A 24,188-nucleotide genomic window follows, 5' to 3' on the forward strand; every position below is an offset into this window, starting at 1 on the left:
TCACCATGATCTTCCTTTTCTTATCATCTGGCTGAAAAAGACATCTAAGTAGCCGGGAGATAACAGTCTGGATCACCAAACACCTGAACAAGACATTGCCTATCCAAACGCCAGCCACATGGGACTGCTGTGTGAATGCAAATGCCCTTCCATTGCGACAGGCTCAGATAATGGGACCCTGCTGCGAAGACCCACTCCCCCAGGTTTGTGCCAAAGCTGCCGGTTCAGCAGACCTTTGGGATCCCACATTACGATTCTCACCATCACTGTTGACCCTGACCTTCCCTATATAGCCCTCCATTGTTACGAATTCCTTGCTCTGGGCCATGCCTTACTTCAACCATTATCTTCAGATACCAGCAATTACATTTTATGCATATGCATGACCTTGATACAGTTAAGCATAGACTTACTTACCTATCAATAACGAAACCCCAACAGATTTGCCTTCTACTACCAAGCCCTTAAACTGACTGACTGATAGCACTCACTGATGGACCTCTTCTGCCTCAACACCAGTTATTATTCATTCATTCATTCATTCATTCATTCATTAGCCCAAACATTTACTGAGCACTCACCATGTGGGTGGCGTAATGCTACCAAGTATTGGGTATTTAATAATCTAGGGAATACCATGTGCCTGGCCCCACTTCAGGCTGTTAATGGACTGATGCAAAGTATTAAGCAAGTAAACAAAATATATGAGCTCTAAAGGAAAACAGCAAGCAGGAAGGGAATGAGTCATAGGAATACAGTTTCCAGACTCAGGATTCTTTGAAATCACCACCTGTCTCAAAGAAGGCCCGTTGGAAGCAGACATGAGAGGCTCGACAGAGTCAGGTAAGGAAGGAGGAGAGCTGGCAGAGAGCAGAGTGTGGGTGCACGCATGCACAGATGAGAACAGACTGCTGCTCTTCACACTGGGAGCAAGTGTGGGGAGCCAGGGTCAGCACTCCAAGAGGAGGAGAGGAGCGGAAGGCAGGCGAGGTCACACACAGCCATGCCTGCGCCTCTTCCTCAGCTTCTCAAAGGCTCTGCCTAGCCCGGGCACGCCCAGCCTCTCTGTGTCTCGTTCCTGCAAGCAGAAGCCTCTTACATACAGGCACCCCGCTGGGCAGCAGCAGGGGTGAGAGAACACACACTGTCCAACTCTCAAGCCCCACATCACAAACTCCCGGTGTGACAGTAGGCTCTTGACCATGCCTACATAATAGTGGTAACGCACTACCAAAGGACTCACACGCACAGGCACACAGCTACTCTGAATCTGAAGGGAAACGTGATGCAGAATACCTTCCTAATACCATTCACCCTCAGATAAAAGCTACCTTTTTCCAAGGGGCTGCCTAGAGCTAATTTGTTGGCCCTGATGAAATATGTCCAGGGAAATGGGAAAGGCCGTCTCCCCTCTTTCCCTGGATCCGCATCTCTATTTCAAGGGCAATGGTGACAGGAATGAACGCACGTGATGTCTCTCAATACAAATGCGAAGGTGCAGGAGGCAGAGGCTACAGTAGCGCCCCCTAAGTGTGCCCTAAGCAGAGCTGGGGCTTGCTTCTGTCTGACAGCTTCAAGCAGAGCGTGTGTGCTTCGGGAGCTTTTCCAGGTTTTGCACCCTCTGGAGTACCAGTTGGTCTCCAAGATTCAACATGGCCAACAGGACGTACAGAGTCAGTAACAGGGAATATCTAAGTGCTATTTATTCAGAGTGCAAGTGGAGGCCCGGTCAGGGTTTTCCACAGAAACAGTTAATAATTAATGGCCGACAATGTATGTCAAAAACTGTTGCGAATAAATTCCTAGTCCATGTGTCTTCACTTGATAATGCTGTATCTGACATAAATGCTATGGAGGAAAACAACTTAAACCACTGCGTAAGTATTCCTTCTTCAGAAAATAATGTGTTAAGAAAAACACATAAACTGCTCTTAAATAGCACTGGTGGAGAATCTTTTGTCAGGTAAGGTAAAAACAACAACAACAACAAAAACAAGTTTCTTCTTAAAACTCCTATCACATTTTTATTTTAACTACTATTAGTCTGAATTCCTTTCGTATTAGATTTTGTTAGCAAAACACAAAAATTGGCCATAGTTCTGTTTCCAGTTCTTTATCACTGAATACTTGAGATTCTCTTCTAGGAAAAAGAAGGACCATTAATAATTATTCGGCAGTTTCTCCACACCAGGTGCTATGCAAAAATCTACTTATGATATTCTTATTTAACTCTTAAAACCTCTCTCTCATTATCATTGTTTCACAGCATTCTGGTTCATGTTGTCGTGATTTGTGTTTGTTATGTTAACAGCAGAGTGGTCTTGAAATCTTTCTCAAACCATTATGAAGCTAAATGCCCCCTGGAGAAGCAACAGGTGGTTGGTTATGAGCTATGGGTAACTTTTTTTAGCTAAATCAGAAGCAGTTTTTCTTATCTATGCTACACAACCAGATTTTACAAAGTCACTAAACTGCTGGCACCTCTCTCTGCAGTCTTTTTAGTTTTCTCCCGATTTGCATTAAGGAGTGTAAATGGTGGTTGCATGGAGGAAAGACCTAAGTTTTAGGAACTGTCTTCTAGCACCCAGGTGCTGCGCAGCCCCATCTGTATATGGCCCTTCTTAATCTTCACTCTAGGTAGATGGGATACCTCAAGGCTGGGGTTTCATTACCTCATCAATATCACATTGCTGGTAAGTAATTCAAATACCCAAAACAGGTGCTCTTTCCACATTCCACTAGGCTTCCCCATAAAGCAATGGTCTCAATCAAGAAACCAAGACATGCCAGGAAGACACCAAGCAGCTTAGATTGAGCATCCTGAATTCAAAAGTCTGATATACAAAATGTTTCCAAATGCAAAAGTTTCAGTGCGTCATGGCTGTGCTCAGAAGCTTGGCATCATGGAACACTTCAGATTAGGCTCGCTCAATGGGAAGTCTAAACAAATATTCCACAATCCCACCCCATCCTCCTCCAAAAAATACTGGAATCTGAAATTTTGGCCCCAAGCACTTGGGATAAAGGATGGTAATCCTGTGCTTACCACACGGTGGCTGTCAGCATCCCATTTTACAGATGAGAAAGCTAATGCTGCCTGGAGAGGTTAAATGTCTAGATGATAGCTATAACGCTTCAGCACAGGAGCTGGCACTCAAACCCCAGGGCCGTAACTGCCTAGAAGATGCGCAAGCTGGCTTTTCAAGTAATTTCAAAGGAAAACAAAATGCCCTCTCTCCAGTGACACTGTCATAGTCTGCATAATGGCAGCACTGCCCAAATAAGTGCAGTACACGCCAGTATAACTAGCCTGAAGAGAAGTTCACTTTGCTGTGTTAAGTTCAAGTGCAACACATACACGTGTGATTACAGTTTAATTACCATTAACTTCATTCACCCCTCCTGAGCTCTCTTCCGGTACATACAGTTCTTCTATCAACACAGAAAACAGCCAGTGCACAAAGGCAGACAGACATACAGGAGGGAACTCAAAAGGGAAGAAGACAGGAAAAGAACATATTGCATGTTCAAGGAGGCCAGCATGGAGAAGCAAGGACAAATAGAAATGCTAAGGCCTTGTGATAAAATATTTCTCCAAAAAGAAAACATGCAGTATTGGCAAAACCACTGATAAGAAGGAGATAGATTTTTTTTCCAGAAAAAAAAAATGCAAGGTGCTTGAGTGGATGAATCGAGAATTGGTTAATTGGCACAAGAAAAGTACATACTATGAAAGGACCTTCCCTATTCAGCTACTATATGACACTTTCCTCACACATGGCATATCAGGACCTAAAGGTATGGTCGTATGATTTCGAGTGAAACCTTATAGCTCATTTTGGTCGTTCCTTTGGCAAGCAACATTTCATAAGCTAAAGTTTGTTTTGCAGAGTTTAAGCATTTATGCCACCATCTTACTACCATTAGTGTAAAACGAGCAATGCAGCACCCCTACTGAAATTGGGGAGTGTGCTCCCAGATCTCTGCTTGGCACTGTCGCCCCTCCTCCTTCACTCCGCAATTCCTGCTGAGCTGGCAGGTCCCATTCTTTCCTACTGACACCACCAGCACACACATGGCTCCTCCTTTGCACAACATGCTTTTAGGTGCTTGGAGGCAATGTGCTATTCAAAAGCTGTCATTTTTTCTACTTCTGACAACCAGGTAAACAAGCAATGGACGTTTATGGCAAAGTATTAATGAGGATGTCAAGAGGTGACAGTGGACACTAAGGAGGCTGCACGCTATGGTGACAGGAGAGCTCACAACTCCTGCCTGGGGACACATGCCCACCTGTCCATGAGAGAACTGGCCAGGCTGGGAATGGAGGATAAGACTCAAGTGAACGCTCAGAGTTCTGGGGCTAGCATACAACCCCCGTGGCCAGGAACTAGGCTTGCTCACAGTCATCTAACAGCGCCTGCGGCATGGCTAACCTCCACCAAGCATCTTCCTCCGTATATGGCTTCCCTGCATTTACCTAGGGAATGACATAAGGCATTCTAATACAGCACCAGCTGAGCTATCCAGGCACACAACAGACATTCCAATACGGTGTCCATCCAGTGGCCCCTCTGCTCTGAGTAACCCAGGGAAGGCAGTCCTGCTTCGTTCAGGTCCTGACTCGAAGCCACAGGAAGCAGCACATGCGTGTACAGTCTTACCTGGTGACAGGACATGCTCAGGCTCCTCCTGCACCTCAGCTGCTGCTATTTTTCCATCTGAACCATAATTCCTGCTCCCTGGCTAGATGCCTGAGCCATATATTCTGACTGCATCAGGGTCCATGATAAACTCCTGTCTGCCAAGGCAACAGCAAATCCAACATGTCCCTAAAGAAGTCTAAGGCCACCGGGAGGTAGTGCTTTAGCTGCTCAGTGGAACTGAAGTCGCTCTGATCATCAGAAGCTGCACTGGCAGAAGCCGGCATTTTCATGAACAGGGCGCCCTTGCCATCACAGGCCAGACATCACTCAGCATCGCAAGCCTGCAGTAACTTATCAGCAAAACATCAACTGGAACGCAATAAAAACTCATCCTTTGTCCATCACTATTTTTCCCTCTCCTTCATCCATATTACATATCATAAAAAACCCCATGGGTATGCTTTTTACAAGGTCATAGAAAACAGGAAATTTATTTAGGTGCACTAAGTTTTGTAATCCATGAACACAAGGGGCATTCTAAAACCTTATGGAATATGTTGATTATGACAAAATTATATGTGGGCTCTCAATCTTCTGACACTAAAATAGAGTGATCTGTCAATTCTATTTTGCATGAACTTTCTGAAGTGCCCTTGTACTGCAAACAAACTGAAACCTAGCAAAGATGAACCTGAAGCAAAAATGGAAAGTTCCAAATGCAACTGTGCACATAAATGAAGCAAATACTGCAATTATATATATATATATATAAAAAACTCTAGGGCCTGGTGCGGTGGCCTAGCAGCTAAAGTCCTTGCCTTGAACGTGCCAGGATTCCATATGGGCTCCAGTTCTAATCCTGGCAGCCCCACTTCCCATCCAGCTCCCTGCTTGTGGCCTGGGAAAGCAGTCGAGGACGGCCCAAGGCCTTGGGACCCTGCACCCATGTGGGAGACCTGAGGTAATTCCTGGCTCCTGGCTTTGGATCAGCACAGTACTAGCCGTTGCAGTTTCTTGGGGAGTGAATCATCAAACAAAAGATCTTCTTGTCTCTCCTCCTCTCTGTATATCTGACTTTGCAACAAAAATTTTTTTAAAAATCTTTTTTTAAAAAATCCTTTTTTTTTTAGCTGGATACGAGTTTCTCGGCACTCAGGACCTGGGCTGTAACACAGCCACTGTCTTACAGGGGACAAACTTGGAGGCGAAGAACCATCAAGAGAAAGGCACTGGGGCTGGCACTGAGACACAGCAACTACAGCTGCAGCCTGCAGTGCAGGCATCCTATGTGGGACTTGCCATTTCAGGGAAACAGAGATAACAGACTTTTTTCAGGGTTAGCAAAGACTGACCTTAACCCTTCCCTGACTGGAGAGGTGAAATTTAAAAGGCACCAGTGACACAGCAGGAATATTTTTCTAGAGACCATGGTTCAAAAATATTATTATTTTCCAATGCTGACCACTTACACAGGCTGTGTTCCCAAAAGAAATGTGCCTATAGATGCATACAGCATCACTATGCTTAGTATTCTCACACAAAAGCAACCCAAGCATCCACAATCGGTAAAGGGAATCGACTCTGGCACATCCACGCAATGGGATGATCTAGCATAGCAAGAATGAGCAGTTCTACTAGCACATGTAAAAGCCTAAACGAATCTCAGGAACACCATGCTTAATGAAGGCTGCCAGGCACAAATGAATGCAGACTGCATGATGCCATTTGTGAAGATCAGAGACAAGCAAAACTCCTCTACAGGGGCAGAGTTCGTCCCAATCCTGCTTCCCTGCAGAGCGGGGAGGACCACCTGCCCTGGGGAACATGGGAACTTCTAGAGGAACTGAAAGGTTCTGTTTGGATGGGGGCATTGTTGGCACATGTACATCCATTAATCAAACCCATCCAATCAGACACAAATGGTTCATTTCATTCACTTCAAATTTTAGCTCCATAGAAGACAGTCGCATAATATGAGCCTCCAAGGCCATGGGCTCCTGTTTGTGGATGTGACCAGTGGCAGGGCCATACTCTGTCACCTAATTCAGCTCGTGAAGCAAAGTGGAGCCTCAAACTGAGAAACTCGACTCCTGACTTCTCTCAGCTCAGCCTCAACCTTCCCTTTTTCATTCCCTGAAGATGACACTGGGCATGGAAGGTGACTTGGAGGTGTCAGAACTCTGGCTCTCGGGACACTGAAGGATACACTCACAGTGGCCTGCTGTATGATTCAACACTATGAACACCCAGATCAGGCAGATGCCACACTCCCCAGGGAGTATATCCGGACCTGTTTCTCATGGTATCCACCCAACACTGCTTCTATCCTCCTACTAGAGCACCCACACATTGACACAACTGAGATTTGTTAAGGTTGACTGCGGCAAACTCCTCCATAACAGCCAAGTTTGGAATGGAGACATGTCCATCCAACCACGGCCTGTAGGTCCCAGCTTCCCCTTCCATGTGACTGAGCTCTCACCAATGGGATGTGAAGCATGTATAAACTGTATCTATGTTCTTGGGTTTCCTCGCCACCTAACTTCAGCTGTGAGATAAGGACACGTTTCTACAGTGCAAGAGCTGCCTGCACAGTCCCTATATAATTCCCAGAGCTACACTGCACCATCTGGTGGGGGGGCATGCATCTCGAAACTCAAATTCCAATCTTACTCAAAAGCATTGCATCCAAGATCTCTTTGTTCTAGCATCTTAGCTAGTGTCACTAGCCCTTAAGCTTTGACACCTGTGATCTCCAGAAGGGATTTCCAAGTTTGATGCGTTCCTTACTGCCCTGAAATTTCAATCCTCAATATCAGACTATTCTAATTACATAAAGAAAACATCCTCATTTCCTATCACACAGTACTAATCCTGTTGGTTAACACTAGCCCATCACCATCTACAAGATGTTACCAACTCCTTATGCAGTATACCATGTCCTTTTAAGGCACAATCCCACCCCCTGCACTCAGCTTCAACACCTGCACCTGCTTCACCATGTTTCATGTTTCAATTGAACTAGACATTCCCCAAATACACCTTACACATGAATATACTCACGCTCTAGTCTGGCCAAATGAAATGTTTTTTTCACCACCATTCCCCACTCTGTTTTGTCCATGAAACTTTTACTAATTCTTTACAACCCAACTGACAAGACCCAAGGAAAGCTACTTCAAAGACCCTTTGAGAGAAATGATTTCCTCCCTTTGCTCTTCATTTGCAGACCACCTTGGACCAATCTTCAAGTAAGTGACTTACCATCCTATTTGGATTTCTGTAAGTACCTGATCATAGCTAGTCCTCCAGTCAAGTGAAGATAAAGATCATGCTTTGCTCCTCATCCTGAGCAAATGGACTGGGGTACATTTGATTGCTGAACAAAAGGCGGCAGAATTCCAACAGGCAACTTGTGTCAAAACCCTGTACAGAAACAGTCATCCTTACCTATTTAGAGCAAATGCATAGTGGAAGTGAATAAGATGTTGATCGGTCAAATCACACGTGGGCAGTAGCTCCAGCGTCTCTACCAGCTTCACCATTGCATCGTAGTGCTGTTGGAAAGAGGTTCCAAAGTGAGAAAAGGAGAAACTTAACTCTCTGCCAAGAGTTCAGAATAATTACGAGCATGAGGGAGCCTTATCACATCAAGACAGAGGGGCTTCTTCACAGTGGTCGTGTGGGGAAGGGACTCTCATCCTTCAGAAGAATCAAGATCAGAAAACAGGATGGATGAGTGAGAGGACAGAGGAGGAATCAAAAGGCACAGAGAGATGATGGCAGAAGGGTTCACTCCAAAGGCAAGACAGGACAGGAGCCCACCATCCAGGCCCAATCATCCATCACAGGCAGAGCTGTGTGTGAAATTCAGCTGGAAGCAGATGTATAAGAAAACCCAAGGTCAACAGCCCATGGAGAAGGCCTGTCTTAGCTGGGGCCCCTCTTAACAGCACTGCTTATGACCCTTTCAGCCACGTTCATAATTGGGACCAGTCAACTTTCACCAGAATCGATAAAATAAATCACTAGGGAGCCAGTCAACAGAGCAGGGCTTCCTGCTGAAAGCCTGTGCCTGTCCTGTGGTCTGTCCCTTGCTGCTGTCCCAGGAAATGGAAGGCAGCATATCCCGGCAATCTCCTGGTTCACCTTTGAACCCAGAAGTCCCACCCACAACAGGGCTATGAAAAGAAGGAATGCATGAAGGCAAAGACAGAGGGAAACCAGCAGCTCAAGGGAAGACAGACATTAAGAAAGACCACTCCTGGGCCCAGCGTGATAGCCTAGCTGCTAAAGTCCTTGCCTCACACGCACCAGCAACTCATATGGGCACCGGTTCTAATCTCAGCAACCCTGCTTCCCATCCAGCTCCCTGCGTGTGGCCTGGGAAAGCAGTCGAGGACGGTCCAAAGCCTTGGGACCCTGCACCTGTGTGGGAGACCTGGGGGAGGCTCCAGGCTCTTGGCTTCAGATTGGCTCAGTTCCAGCCACTTGGGGAGTGAATCAGCAGAGAGAAGATCTTCCTATCTGTCTCTCCTTCTGTCTATCTGACTTTGCAATAAAAATAAATCTTAAAAAAAAAATGCCACTTCTACCCTCTTTTCCCAGGGATATGATTTAACCATTAGCATCTTTAAGAGCACCTGCTACTCTAGTCAATGAATACATCTGTCACTTGGGGCATGAAGCCCTAAGTGGTTGACTCTGTTCTTGGTGCAGGCACACATGGATACATCCATTACTCAGATTTAAAGCCAGTAGCCTTCAGCCTGATTTTGTAGAATTCTACAAGTAAGGAGGTACATTATCTAGTGTTCCTCCAAATGGAAGGGAGGCTAGGCACTCTTAACAGTGATTCAACAGCATTAACTTGGAGGGATGAAATGTTTCATGGCCTTAATGATACCACATTCTACTCCAACTCTGCAGCATCTCCTGATAGCTGTGTTACAATCAGCTGCACTCCTTGGGTCTTGGGTACACATTGGAAACTTCTGGCTCTCTTAGTCACTGAAGAGTGAACTTTGGCAAATGACTTAACTGTTGCGGGCCTCAGTTGCCTCCTTTGTAACAGAAGGGGATAACCAAAGCATACATACCTCCTGGAGTTGCTTAGAGCAGAGAGACACTCAGGGCTGGCAAAAAGGCTTGCAATAAGCCTAGCATAGCATGCATTTACAGTACATTCTCAGATCCTTATTCTAAGCAGTCCTATAAACCAGATCTCTTAGAGTGAGCACACAAGCCTTGATAGGACAAAACTGTCTCCAAGATTTCTCAGCAATAGGTAAGCTGGATGACCTATGAGTTTGCCACACACCAATCTGTAACACAGCTACTCCACTATGCACCTCGTGCGAGTTCTGCATTGGAACAGTGTTTTGTGTCAAGGAACAAGCCGGCCTATGGCAGCATTAGTGAGGTCTATTTCATACCTGGATGTCACTGTAGGAGAGGAGTAGATTGATGACGATGTCAGAGGTCAGAAACTCAGTGTGATACATGCGGAGCCTGATCCGAGCCAGTTCATTCGCCAGCTCAATCCCCTGGTACTTCTGTCTGGCTTTCAGGATGCCATTTAACAAGGCGTTTCTATAGTAAGCACTAGAGAAGGAAACAGGAAGACCTCCAGTCACACCTCCATGCATATGGGACCTTTCTTTACATACCCCAAGGTAGCCCTCACTGACATGACTTAGGCCAGTACATGGGGACCTCAGCCTGGACCTAAACCTCCTTGAACCAACAAACAGTAAACACTTCCAAATATGATTCAGATCCATAGTTTGCAGAAACCAACTGGGAAACAACTAAAAAGCAGTTCCTTACAATTTAAAAAAGACCTTCCAACTTGACTTCACTTATATTCAGGTAACCTGCAGGGCTTGCCGTTCAAGCCAGTCCCACTTCCTCCAGTACTTTCAGAGATAGGGTAGTACAGGTATAGTCCTTGAATATTCACTTGCTCTGATAATGACAGATCATCCCCAAAACAAACAGAACTTCAGAAGCCTTGAAACATAGATGAAAACATCTTTAGAATGAATTTCTCCATCAGGTGTCCTCAGCAGTCACAAAGCTTTCCTCAGCTGAGAGTTGGAACCAAGCCGTGTCTTGGAGGACACAGAGGAGCCAGCCTGGGAAGCTTACGGACAACCTCAGCTTGCACCCTTCGCTCTCCATGTCCTTGCCGATGAGAATGAATGCCTCTCTAAGGGAAAACAAAACATCCTTCATGTGGCCATAACGACTAGTCTAAAGCACTCAGGGCAGCTGAGGCCCACGAGGGAATGCCATCACAACCTTCCAAAGTCTCACGGTTGCCATCTGCCAACTGGTGTAAAATCTTGAAGAACCATCTAATTTGGAGTACAAAGGTCAGCTTGCAATGACTATCAACCGATCTAAATATCTTGTCGATTTTCCAAATGCTTTTGTAATGGAGATGGTGCCGTGCCAACCAGTAATGCTGTCTACTCATTAAGAAGCTGAAGTCTGCAAGTGTAGAGTGAAATCAGGCTGTTTATTAATCCAGAATAAGCAAAATTTCGTAATAATCTCCAGAAAATAAAAAAAAAAAAAACACATGGGCTGAATTAAAAAATGGCACTTAGTTTTAATAATGGTAACACTAGGCCAAATTAATGTGCATGCAATAGATAGGCTGGTTCAACATTCTTAACATGGCCTCAATTAACATTTAAAGAATGAAATGTCCCAAAGTCAAGGTTCAGATACAGAAATCTCAATGCATTGCTTTCATTTTCTGGTTTCCTTAGTAGTCAACTGCTATTACACTCAATGATGCACGAGGCAGCTGACTGTGTTTAAAAGTCCGTCATTAACCAAATAATGAGTCATTAAATTAGGTGACAGTCATCACCGTTTCAGTAGATTATAAAGGCATCAAAAGCTATTTTAGTGTTATTACTTTATCATGACAAGTTGAAAAGTTTTACTTCAGTCTTGTTTTCAAGACTAATTCTGAAAAAATAGTTTGAGTAAATCAGGGCACCTAATAAGGACAGTGGTTTCACCACAAATAAAACAATGACTCAAGTATGACTTGGAGATGTCAGATATGAATGAAACATGTAGCCTCTGGTAACCAGTGTAGATATTCCTAATCAGTGTGGACTTGGAACTGTCTTCAGTACTTTAGCAATAGATGTTAGGAATCCATGAGTGTTATCACTTGAGCTAAAAAAGAAAAACCACAACTTACCAACAATTCCTTTCACATTTTTTAAGCCCTAAGTACCATTTGCCATCTCACTAGCCTTTGCCAAGGACCTGCCAAGTTCATATGCATAGAAGCAACGAACAGACATTTCAAGCTCTCTGAAAGTAAACCAGATCAAAAGAGTTGGACTTTCTTTCCCAGCTGATAGATACATGCATGCACTGAATGAGAAACAAAGACTCCTTGCATAAACCTGACTCATCAAGCAGACTTGAGATACCTGAGCATCCTGTCACACATGAAAATAAGACAGCTGGAGAGCTTTCTGTCCTCAATTTCACTACAACAGTTACCTTGCGTTAAGACAGTGCTTGATAAGATGGGCCACTGGGAATACGTCACCAATGTCCATCCCATTTGGCTCTCTTTGTTGCCATGTGGTCATGCACTAGCTGACTTTCCCCATGGAAGCCACGAGAAGAAAGTCTGCATCTAGAGCGGAGGTGATGGGTAAAGTCGGTGACCACCATCAAGTGTACACCTCACACCACGATCTGAGCCCAGGACTGACGTGAGGCCCCTCATGTCACATTACAAGACAGTGTTGCCAGGGCTTTGAATTTTCATTTGTTCTAGACTGACAAATCATTTTCCTTGTGACACAACTTACAAGAATAGATCCTTGAGGGTGACTGAAAAGAAACAGGATCCTCTGGCTAAGAACAGGGCTTGACCTTTGGCTTTCTGAACAAGCACATCTGAAGGTATGGTCCCCTGAGCACGAGGGCTCACGGGTGGCCTGACCTGAGTAAGGTCTCATAGTTAGGAACCACCTAGGCCAGGATCCCAGAGCAAGCCTCTGGCGGGGGGGAGGGGGGGGGAAGCGTCCCTCCCCCTACCTCTGACGTATCTCTAAAGAGCACGTCACAGGCTGTCCCAAGGTCAGTATGGTGGAGGCTTGACTCCGTATGTGCAGGCTCTTCTGGCGGAAGGACTTCAGGCCACAGTGACCTTATTGTGGCATTAAGAACCTGTGCAGCTGGGGAAAGTTTAAATCGTGTTCAAAAATGATCTTGCAATATGCAGCCTTGGAGGTAAAAGCATGAAAAATCAATCCCTCCCTGGACTTGCTCAGTCACTAGATGAGAAAGCATCCCTAGGGAAGTCACATATCATAGTTCACAGTATGAGGGAAGAGAAGAGTCAAGGACAGAGAGCCCGACCTTCGAATTCTAACTGCACTTCTACTCTCTTGGCCTCACTGTAGAGGCCCAGTCTGGAGCAGAGGGTGGCAAGGGGCAATAACAAATTCCAAGATGCTTCTTTAGGTGATTGGCTGGCATTCTCCCAATCCTCCTAGCACATTAGCCATTTCAAAAAGGACGAAGGGGAATTTTGGCAAGGCTGCTAGACTTGTTGGTGGCTGATGGGAATTACCATGAGGTGACATGCATGTCCCTGAGGAGGTCAACCAACTTGTTCACCAGGGGCAATCTCAGTGGGCTCAGGATGGTGCTCGAGTTGGACTGTATGTACTCAGAAGCTTGCCCGTGGACTTCATTCTCGCAGCAGAAGTAATCACCAGATGGTGTCACGATGTATGGGATGAAATAATAATTCCCACTACAATCCTAAAAGAAAAAAAAAAGGTTCTATAAGGGAACTGATGCAGAAACACACCTGGGCCTTTGAGAAGGAGAGAAATGCCTGAATACAAATAACCTGAGAAACATGACCACTGATCTGTTCAGCCTCAATTTTAAAACTGTACCACATAGATATATGAATTGGCTTCAAATGCTGAACTGTTTACATCTCTGAATTTCAGAAATCAGAATTCATTAGAAATTAGAAAATTCAGAGTTTTAAGCCTCAGAAATCATGTCTTTGTACTGCATACCCTTCAGCTAGATAGAACCTGAACTCACAACCAAGGAGTGCAATTTGATTTGCCCTTCCCCTGTCTTTCAGCGTAAGTCAAGAGGGCATACTATTTGATAATTTAATTACAGGCTAACGCAAATAAAATTACATTGCAAAAGACATATTAGAAAGCAGTTACTCTCAGAAATTTTAAGAAATAACAAAATTTATTGTATCATCAAATAATACTCACCTGAGACAGTATTTTTCTCTATGGAATACTCAGTTTGAATTATAACTCTTTTAAAACAAACATTATCTTTTGAGAACACTGTATCAAAGCTTAATTTTTGACACAATTGGGGAATTAAAATATATTAAATGGGCATTCATGTATCATGGTCAATCTTTTGTCTGCACTGCACAAAAACCAGCACCTTGTAATGTCATATTTTTAATTTTCATCTACTAAATTTTGAAGAATTCATATGATTCCAGAAATAAATCTTCTGATTTCTCCCCCTTTTAAATGAACTAATGTACTTGCCAGCTATTTTGATAGAACAGATATAGCGTTAAAGCACCGCTTAAAATCCACATTTTCTCTGGGAAAGGGACCTCAACCAAGGGACAAGGCTTCTTCTAAACCAAATAGAAATCCATTAACTAGAGAGCTACACTGACTGAACACTACAATCTCAGATCAACAAAATGTGGCTTGGATGGCCACAGCTACACACATGCCGTAGCTAGCTTCAGTACACACATGGAAACCCATTCATTTTTCAAGAAATTTTCCTTGACTGAATTTTGTTTCCTTTACAAAGACAAGCAACATTCTTATTTCTACCTTAAACTATAAACAATTGCCCTGAAACAATTTTTACAAGATTTATTCATTTTTACTGGAACATTAGGTTTACAGAGAGAAGAGACAGAAAAAGCCTCCCTCTGTTAGCCTACTCCGCAACTGGCCACAACAGCCGGAGCTGAGCTGATCCAAAGCCACAAGCTTCTGCTGGGTCTCCCACACGGGGGCAGGGGCCCAAGGCTTCAGGCCATCCTCGACTCTCACGAGCAGGGAGCTGGATTTTTTTGGGAGGTGAGGCAGCCGGGAATAGAACCTGTGGCCAACTCAACAGCACATCCAGAGGAGAACTTTAGCCTCTAGGCTACCACGCTGGGCCTATCCTGAAGCCATTTTCTGCATCTTGTTGGGCAGCCACAGCCCTGCTGGGACAAGGTTTGGAGACCACTGTATGTTGTTAAGGCTGCTCTCTTAAAACATATTTTGGGTCAGCAAATTCGTTCTGGAAAAGTCTCTGCTACAGCTGTTTCCTACTGCTGCTACAGAAGGAAAGCAGCCAGAGTCCAGAAACGTGAGCATGACTGTGGGCCAACAACACTTCATTCGTGGACAGGAAAGTGAATTTCATTGTGTGTGTGTGTGTGTGTGTGTGTGTGTGTTTAATGATTTACCTGAAAATCAGATACAGAGATCCTCTAACTGCTGAATCACTCCAGAAATGGCCTCAGCAGCTGAGACCAGGCCAGGCAGGAGGTGGGGGCTCCTTCCAGATCTCCCAGATGGAGCAGGGGTCCAAGCACTAGGACCACCCTCCGCAGCTTTCACAAAGGGGAACGTAAAGCCTTTGAAGGGACCCAGGTCTTGAAGATAGCGAAGACTTAAAACCACTTACACTTATTAAAAACAAATATTAAGAGGATGAAAGGAAACCATACTTAAAGAATACACTAGAGAATACTGATGAAGAAAGATTCACAAAAAAGCAACCAAATGGGAGGGCGGGGGCTGGAAAGCACAATAGCCAAAATGAAAAAAATCCCTGGAAGTTGCTAGAGAAGACAGAATAGTAAGCTTAAAGACAGATTACAAGAGAGTATGTAATCTCGAGAAGTGATAAAAAATAAGACAAATTAGTAGAAAAGGCTTCCCCACAGTCAGAGGAGCTGGTCGTTAGAGGAAAAAATGCCTTAGTCACTGTTAGAAAGAAATGAGGAAAATGCATGAATTCCACACCAGCAGATTGAGTTTAACAGGCTAGAGGGAGACTTGAGAAGGTAAAAATAATTTCTTTGAGCAAACCTTTCAGAAAGCGCATACAAGTCCAAGCACTCTAACAAAGAAATGTGGGCTAAGGGCTACATTTTAAAAGCAGTTCACAAACTTCCAAGAGGAGCCAGAGGCTCTTGAGTGCAAAACTTTTGTCCTTACCATCAGGCACAATGGGTCCTGACAGCTTCAAATGATGGCACACACTCAAAACTTTGTTGGTGGCAAGACCACAAATTAACTCAAAAAAAAAAAAACAACCAGCTATTAGCATAACACATGTTCAACAGTGAACCAGGATCAGCTATTTTAAGTTACTATATTTATAGATGGAAACATCTAAAAAATCCAGCTCATTAAGGCAGTTTAGTTTTCTACATTAAAGAGGCATTTGCATCAGTGTGCTAATGATCACAACAATATGAAAACTCTTAGACACTCTCCAAATATTTCGAAAAAGCTGATAGAAGCCCCTGGTCTGTGGCATAGTGGAGAAATGAAGTGGATACATTGTTCCACTACTAATTCTAGTTCCTAAACTAGCCATCTGAGTTTGCCAGAACCACCATCGTCTACACAGAGCACCACCAGGAACAGATTGTTCTCTAGCAACACCAGGCAAAAAACAGGTGCTTCCTCACAAGCCTTCACTGTGAACCCTAATCACACAGTCCTACATGCCGTAATTTTAAATCGCTTCCAATCTACCACTTAGTAAATACACAGTATGCTTAACCATTCTCTTGTGGCTTAACTTCCAATTTGGTTGGGTCTATGAACCTGAATGAGAAAAAAATGCCTTTTGCCATCATTTATCTTCAATGGAAGCTCAACACTTCCTTCAATTCAGAATATAGCTAACATACCCTACATTAGAAAGACCTGAGACTTTGGGCCCAGCGTGATAGTGTAGCAGCTAAAGTCCTCACCTTGAATATACCAGGATCCCATATGGGTGTCGGTTCTAATCCCGCCAGCTCCATTTCCCATCCAGCTCCCTGCCCGTGGCCTGGGAAAGCAGTCGAAGATGGCCCAAAGCTTTGGGGCCCTGCACCCACGTGGGAGACCTGGAGGAAGTTCCTGGATCCTGGATTCAGATCTGCACAGCTCCGACCATCGCAGTCACTTGGGGAGTGAATGAACAGATGGAAGATCTTCCTCTCTGTCTCTCCTTCTCTCTGTATGTCTGTCTTTCCAATAATAATAGATAAATCTTAAAAAAAAGATAGTTCTGAGACTTCATCACGAGCAGAGGCTTGGCATTTTTTGCATCACAAGTCCCAGAGAATTTCCCAAAGTAACTTTTATACCCATTGCTACTCTAGAATTGTGACAGTTTTAGCATCTGCTGATCCATCTTATTTCAAACAGTGGCAAAGAAACACAAAGGTCACAATATAACTAGTAGAAACATTTCCATAACTATATTTTAATGATTGGCCTTCCTTGGAATTATTACAGAATTTTAAGTATTTTTTAAAGATTTATTTTTATTATTTTTTTATTGGAAAGGCGGATATACAGAGAGGAGAGACAGAGAGGAAGATCTTCCGTCCAATGATTCACTCCCCAAGTGAGCGCAACGGCCGATGCTATGCCGATCCAAAGCCAGGAGACTCTTCCTGGTCTCCCACGCGGGTGCAGGGTCCCAAAGCTTTGGGCTGTCCTCGACTGCTTTCCCCTGGCCACAGGTGGGGAGCTGGATGGGAAGTGGAGCCTCTGGGATTAGAACCGGTGCCCATATGGGTTCCCGGGCGTGCAAGGCAAGGACCTTAACCACTGCGCCACCGCGCCGGGCCCCAGAATTTTAAGTATTTTGAGCAGTCTGCAGGCTCCTCCTCCCCCCATAAGATTTGAGTCTCTTCACAGATGTGTCACACAGATCATTCTAGCTGTGGCCTGAAAACGTCAGCAAATCTTCAGGGGGCTTCACATTAGCGGGTACTTCAAAACGTTTTTGGAAATGCAATACGAGAATAGGTTTGCTTTTGCACAAAAAAAGATTGTGAAATTCACAATAGTTTTTTTTTTTTAATCATGCTTATTTTCCATTAACTTTTTGAAGATCTGCATATATATTTCTAGGTACCTGCATGCCTTAAGACTGAATAGCATACCTCAATCATCCATTGGTTTCAATCCTGGCCACTAACCAAGGACCTCCAAGATCTGCTCCCTAGTTTGCTCCTCCACTAGTGCCCCCTGCGAAGTGGCAGGGAGAGAAACCCAAGCCAAGGATCCTGACACCTCGATGTCTTCATCAGCAGGTGGCAAGCTGGTCAATATGAACACAGGCTTTATAAACTCCTCGGAGCAAGTACATGTAAGAGTTTATCACAGTTGACTTCAAAATGACACATTTGGCTTGACTTTCTTCCGGAGAACATTTCTTTTATTATCGCACATTTAATCAGTCACTAGTGAAGAACAGAAAGGCATCAGAGGCAGATGGAAGGCAGTTCACCACCACCCAAAGGCTCATTTCTGAGCTCTCACAGCAGGGTGCGCATCTCCACTGCTGGCAGAGTGTGCTGGGGAAACCAATGGCGTGTAGATACTCAGTAAAACAATCTGAAAAAGCACAAATTCCTCTCCAGAAAACTTAGCAAGCAAATAAACATGGGGCAGTAATTCTAAAAGTTATTTACTTGGCCATGTATGACAAACTATTAAGGAAGAAATTCAAGTTGATCTAAGCAAAAAAAAAAATTAAAACATTACTAGGGTGCAGTTTTTAAATTTTTTATTATATTTTTGACATTCTTTACATAGTTAATTAGGGTAAAATGGTTCAAGGACTATAGCGAAGTGGGTAAAACTATTATTTCCATATTGTTTCCTTCATGTTTCTGAGTTTCTTAGTTAGGGTTCTGAGTCCAGCTTTCTATTAGGGAGCTCCCCAAAGAAACTTTGAGGCATTCCCAGACCAGATTCTTGTGTTCTAGCAAGCACAGGGCCTGGCACAATCCATCACCCCAATCAGCTGGTGGTTGCAATTGCTGGGTTGGTTGTTTTCAGACCCGACATCCACTGGAACCAATGGATGTTGCAGTCCAGCCTGGTTCTGCCCAGCACATACTCGGCCCTCACATAAACCAGTGGGAGCTGCAGTCTAGTCAGAATGACCCACAATAACCCCCCAGGTCCACCCCCTACCTTGGTTTGCCATTATGTACATCAGACTAGTCCAGTCTGTCCCACATCCCATTTGGCTCTCGTACATGTCGATAGGTATTGAAGCTTAGTTCCATCCAACCAGGCTCAACTATCCAGCCCTCACGGATGTTGAGTGCCTCTCTATCTAGCCACCCCAGCCCCCCTCCACCCATGGATTAGGAGAGTTTCCCAAGTTCCTCTACTTGATCCACTCCCCGACCCAGTTCTCATACATGCCAATGGGTTTTAGGCCAGTGCCTGGCGCTGTCTGGCCTTCCATTTGGCCGTGTATGAGTTGGTGAATGTTGCAGCCTGGCCCACCCCACACCCTATTCAGGATGCACATTCGGGTGCTGCTGCTTTGACCAGTCCAGATTGCTACGGGTTCCTTTACCTGTGATTGATGGCAGACTCCTTGGTCACATCTAGCTTAGTCCATTACCACCCAAACTGTTGAGCTAACCAGTGGGGCTAGAATTTCCACAGTGTGGCCCACACATCCCTCACAGAATCCACCTCCGGATATGGTTCTCCAGTGCTAGTTAATGTCATGGCCCTGCCTAGTGTGACCCGTCAGCTGATCCATCATCATGTCAGGTAATAGAATATCCTGCTGGACAAGCCCGGAGCCTTAGTTTTTGCACGAACTGGTGTTTGGTGCTCAGCATTGTTAAGTGATTACAAATTTTTCAAAGAGTTACTGTCAATGGGAATCTTTAGGATTGACTCACATCCCAGAAGCACAGTGGGTTCAACCTGGAGCTATCTAAGGAGTGATTCAAAGAACCAAAACCCCAGAGCTCCCTGGCTGGGCGGCCAGCAGGCAAAGCCTGGTGCCAAAGGGCACACTGACTGCCTAGGGACAGCTCACCATGTGCACATGGTGGCTGGCATGTGGAATCCAGGCATGAGACGCCCCATCCTGAGACCCACCAGCAGCTGGGAGGCTGCTGGAAGTTTAAACTCCCAGGCCCAAGGTTGTGCCCTTCCCCAGTCCCATTCACCGCCCAATGAGTGTGGTGAGTGGGTCCAGGACCTATCCAGTTATGGAGACTTCCCCCCTTGGTGTACTCACCCCTAAGGGAGCAACCCCCGGAGCCCAGGCAGGCCCGGGGACAGCTCACCACGTGCACATGGTGGCTGACATGTGGGTAGGGTGCAGTTTTGTCAGTGTTTGTCGATATAACCTTTTTATGCACAGAGAACATTTGAAATCAGTACATAGGCATGTCCAGTAATATACACAGTGGTTAGATGAATGTGATAAGCAGCCTGCATCGCTGTATTTCTCTATCTTGTCACAAAAGGAACAAATAGAAGCCATACAGTGATTTCCATAGGCTAATCAGGCAAATGTGCCACTGGAAGGTTAAAAAGAAATTTCTGCTGCAAGCAGGCCACATAATTTAAATAATGGGCTGAGCTCTATCTACTCTGTTGCAACTATTGAATGGCCATCATACAATCACAGACATCATCTCATCAAGCACCTGAGACCCAGTGGGGCTAATCAAGCATCTCAGAGACCAGAAAGCTCCACAAATCTCACACCTTTCCTAGGTTCTTGATGTTAAACCAGCTCAATTCTAAAATATCCTCAAATATATAATGAAGGATGAAAAATTCAGTGAGTGAACGAATGGTGCATTTTCTGGAATGTAAATTGTATCCAAATTTGGACAAAATGGTTGTCCTGAACACCAAAGACTTATCAGATGGCAGGAAGAGCTGAATATGGATCATTTGGCTCTGACATTGGTCCAGAGTCATACGGCATCAATCCTGTAATAGTCAAGAGGTACAGAACAAAGCCCAGGGGTTGATGCCTCCAGAGTAGTGTGCTGTATACAGAAACTGCAGGAGCAAGACCATAGCCACGTAGGCAGACGGTGACAAGAAGACTTTAAACGTGATGCAAAAATATCACCAAGTAGACATATAAACCAAAATGCTTTAAAGGGCAGAGATTTTTCACATGATTTGTAATATTTGTCCAAAATAAAATTCTCCCTCTCTACCTACTATAGGGCATCACCTTGTTGTTCTGAATTGGGGTTTTGCTCATCAAAGTGATAGAAACCATGATTCTTAGACTCAGAAAACCAAAGGATATGGGAATGTGAGAAAAGAAATGCAATTGTCCTTTTACTCAGAAAGTCCCTGAACAATTGACACCATCTGATGATTTCAGACCCCCAAGTCTAGCAAACTAAAGAAGTGAGGAAGAGACATGGGAAAATTCTGTTACTTGGCCCCCAGGCCGAACCATGCTCAAAAGCCAACCAAAGACTTTCTGTACTGAAGACAAGGCCCCCAGTACTGCCAATGTTTGTTTCTCAAACAATTTCTAAATTACTTGGAATTAAATATTTAATCATTTTAATGAGAATAATGAATTTCTCTTAAATTTCACTGACTTTAAAGAAAAAAAAACATATAGTCTAAAGATTAACTAAGATTAGCTTTTTAAAAACATTAATTAAGCTTTTTAAAATATCAATGTGATCCTAGCTTAGAGGTTGAACCCTTATGTGAAGCAGTGAACTCCGATTTCAGGGTCTGAAAAATGAAAGTAAGGACTGGTATGCATGTATTAATTGCCACCACAAGTTTTGTGTGCAAGGTCTCATTTCTTCCCATCATTTTCCTAGGGCACAGAGAACGGGCATGTTTCCAGTGCTTCCTCTCTGGCAAGCCTGTACAACACATCCAAGCAATCCCCACAAAGTCAATGGGAAGAAGGTTATTTTTGTGCTCATCAGCCTGGCAGATATACTTCTTAGTTTGAGGATATATGTGGCAATTGTCTTCTGTATCTGATATCAAATTGTCATAATGCACAAGACACTTAGGGATGCTATCCCAGAGCCCTTTGAGGTAGGCAGGCCAGCTGCTGGCTGGGACCTCTTTGGCTGACAGCACCTTCTAGAGCTGCCTCAGTTGCACAGTGTGCAACATGCACAGTTACACCCCTTCCAATGACATGTGGACGCAGCAGAAAAGTCATATAAAAAAAAGTAAAAAAGATTCACAAACATGTAAAAGCTGAAAGCATCAAACTTTGAAAAGAGGTAACATTCATAACCTTAGGTTAGGTTGAGAGTTCTTAGTTACACTACCCAAAACATAATTGCTCAAGATAAGCCTCTGAGAAGGGCCTTACTTACAGAAAATACAATAAGAATCCAACTTCATCCACCTGAGATGGCAAAGCTCTAAGCCTTGAAGCCGATTAGTAGCTGCTTAGGAGTAGGCCTGGGAACAAGGATGTTTATAAAGGGGCATTCCTAGGGGTCATGGAAATGCTGTCAAACTGCAGGACTCCAACTTCGCAGTTAGTGACATGGCATTGCATTATTTGTGTTTAAAACAGATCAATTTTAGGGCCTGGCACAATGGTTCAAATGGCTAATCTTCCCCCTTGCAAGCACAAGCATCTCATATGGGCAGTGGTTTGTGTCCCACTTCCCATCCAGCTCCCTGTTTGTGGCCTTGGGATCCTGGAACCAATTGGGAGTTCTGGAAGAGGCTCCTGGCTTCGGTTCAGCTCAGCTCTGGCTGTTGTAGCTATCTGGGGATGAACCAAAGGACAGGAGATCTTTGTGTGTCTCCTTCTCTCAGTAAATCTGCCTAACAAAAAGGAATGTTAAAAAATAAATGTAGATTTTATGTGTACATTATACTGAATTTTTAAAAAGAAAAAACTACAAGAATATAATAAGAGGCAATAAAAATATATATAGAAAGAATATAATAAAAAGAATATAATATCATATCTGATAAAAAGGCGATGTGTTCCCACAGAGCCAGGGACTCCAAGATGGCTGCGGGTGGTCCAGCCTGTGGAGTCGGTTCCCTGGTGTTTAAATCCCTGCCAATCAACTGCTCTTAAAGATGGAGATAAATGCACCTACAGCCCCACAACGTGAAGGTCCAGGCCATCAGCTGACTCCAAGACTGAGACCTAAAAGCATCATGGTATTCACCAAACATCTGGTTGGACGTTCCATGTGTGGCACACAGCATGTACCCAGGATTCACAGGACTTCATGGGTCACTAACTGGGGACTACATTCTGTATTTTCAAAATGTGTTCCCAAAGCAATTCCAAACAAATCAGGTTCTCCCTCCAAACCTCTCATGGTCATCAGGTCCAGGCCTGACTGCAGTATTACCTCATGTAGAGAGAAGAAACAATTGAGCAAGTCCTCCTAAAAAGTCACCCAATTTACTGGGACATTTCATTTTAATATTTAATCACCATTAGCTCCAAGTTGTCTATTCTACTGATCCCAACCATTTTCCTATTTGCCCTGCTTCCATCCCATCTGGAGTGGAAAATCTGTCTCCTCACTTTCAGAAAGAGGACAACGCTAGAAGATGGGCACTGGTGACAGCAGCTTCCCCCAACTCCCTCCACCCTGCCAGGCAGCTCCTCCCCTCCAGCCACTTTCCATTAGTCTTCCATTAGTTTTCAGAATGCTCTCAATGTTCACACCTTGCCAAGCCTCACAACCCTTATTGGGCATAAAATCCCAACACAATCTCAATTATAGCAGAAAAACCCTTGAGAACAAAATGTGTTCCTTCAACAACAACAACAACAACAACAGAGACAAGATAACCAGGAAGCACAGTGCCAAGGCAGGCTTCAGATAACTAAGCATGTTAAGGAATGCCCGGGTGTTTAAAGGAGGCAGACTGTACCAGAAGGGAGCATATACAGTAGAACTGTAACAGAACAACGCTAAGTCTTCTGGAAGACAAGAACATTTCCAAGTGCAAATCCACGGACAGGGCAGGGTAGGGGCTGAGTTGTTGCTCCTGCACCTCGCTTTACAATAACTCCTGTTGTTTTAAGGATTAAACTTCCCATAGACATATGGTGTGTTCAATCCAAGCCACGGCTTCTTGCTTATACAAGAAATATGGATTTGCAGACCTGAGTGCTAAAGGTGTATGAATAAAACAGAGGGCATTTGCCAGTTTGCTGCTGAGGACAGGGTTCTGCGGCCTGGACAGGGAAGGAGCAACTGCCCAGCGTTACTCGAAGACAGGGCTGCAACAGCCAGCATGTCTCAGGCGCCATCTCCAGCAATGGCTACCTTATCTCTCAATGACAGCGCTAATTCAAAAAGTCCAGATCTTTAAAGAACAGCAAATACTTCCACAGTGCACACCAGGAGGACATAAATGGAATGAAAATAGTCATACGCTCCGTCCCATGTCTTTTCTGAACCACCCTCATGGCTTCTACAGACCAGCT

The 24,188-nt window shown here is 44.4% G+C and overlaps 1 protein-coding gene across 1 annotated transcript in view; it reads right to left on the reverse strand.

Annotated features, from left to right (window-relative positions):
- The window catches only part of MAP3K15 (mitogen-activated protein kinase kinase kinase 15), a 79,769-nt gene that overhangs the window by 43,826 nt on the left and 11,755 nt on the right, over positions 1 to 24,188 (reverse strand). Inside the window, exons 4-6 of the mRNA XM_041002608.1 lie at positions 13,267 to 13,460; positions 10,082 to 10,250; positions 8,097 to 8,203 (exon numbers count right to left, since the gene is read on the reverse strand). Of these exons, the coding sequence (XP_040858542.1) occupies positions 8,097 to 8,203; positions 10,082 to 10,250; positions 13,267 to 13,460 (470 nt within the window). The remainder of the gene's footprint in view (positions 1 to 8,096; positions 8,204 to 10,081; positions 10,251 to 13,266; positions 13,461 to 24,188) is intronic.

This window comes from Ochotona curzoniae, unplaced genomic scaffold (assembly GCF_017591425.1).
Source record: "Ochotona curzoniae isolate NIBS_2020 unplaced genomic scaffold, NIBS_Ocur_1.0 contig_1274, whole genome shotgun sequence".
NCBI classification, from domain to species: Eukaryota; Metazoa; Chordata; class Mammalia; order Lagomorpha; family Ochotonidae; genus Ochotona; species Ochotona curzoniae.